Source organism: Fukomys damarensis, unplaced genomic scaffold (genome assembly GCF_012274545.1).
Source record: "Fukomys damarensis isolate Sample0158 unplaced genomic scaffold, DMR_v1.0_HiC HiC_scaffold_13, whole genome shotgun sequence".
Lineage (NCBI taxonomy): Eukaryota > Metazoa > Chordata > Mammalia > Rodentia > Bathyergidae > Fukomys > Fukomys damarensis.
In genome coordinates this window covers 38,937,512-38,937,813 of record NW_022900925.1, presented here as the reverse complement: position 1 = coordinate 38,937,813, position 302 = coordinate 38,937,512, and the positions used below count along the sequence as shown (strand labels likewise).

Genomic DNA, 302 nt, shown 5'->3' with positions numbered 1-302 from the left:
GCTTCTGGCCGTGGGCGGGGCTTTTCTGGGTGGGTGGGCGAGCATGAGTTATGGGCGGGGCCTTTTCTGGAGGGCGGGGCTACGTGAGGTCCGCCGGGCTCCGCCCCCGGTCTGGCAGCTTACGGAAGTGACAGTCACCGCCCAGCAGGGGCCGCCGGAGCGGACTGAGCTGCAGTCCCTCGCCTGGTTCAATGTCTCCTCGCTCCCGTATGCCGTCCCGGCGCAGAGCCTTCCGAGCGGAGAGACCGTGGTGAGCGGCCGGGCGGGGCTGCGCTGGGGCTCGAGTCCGTCGGGCGGACTCG

The 302-nt window shown here is 71.2% G+C and overlaps 1 protein-coding gene across 1 annotated transcript in view; it reads left to right on the top strand.

The window, feature by feature from the left end:
- The window catches only part of Itga2b (integrin subunit alpha 2b), an 8,498-nt gene that overhangs the window by 7,965 nt on the left and 231 nt on the right, over positions 1 to 302 (top strand). Inside the window, exon 25 of the mRNA XM_033763144.1 lies at positions 149 to 298. Within this exon, the coding sequence (XP_033619035.1) occupies positions 149 to 298 (150 nt within the window). The remainder of the gene's footprint in view (positions 1 to 148; positions 299 to 302) is intronic.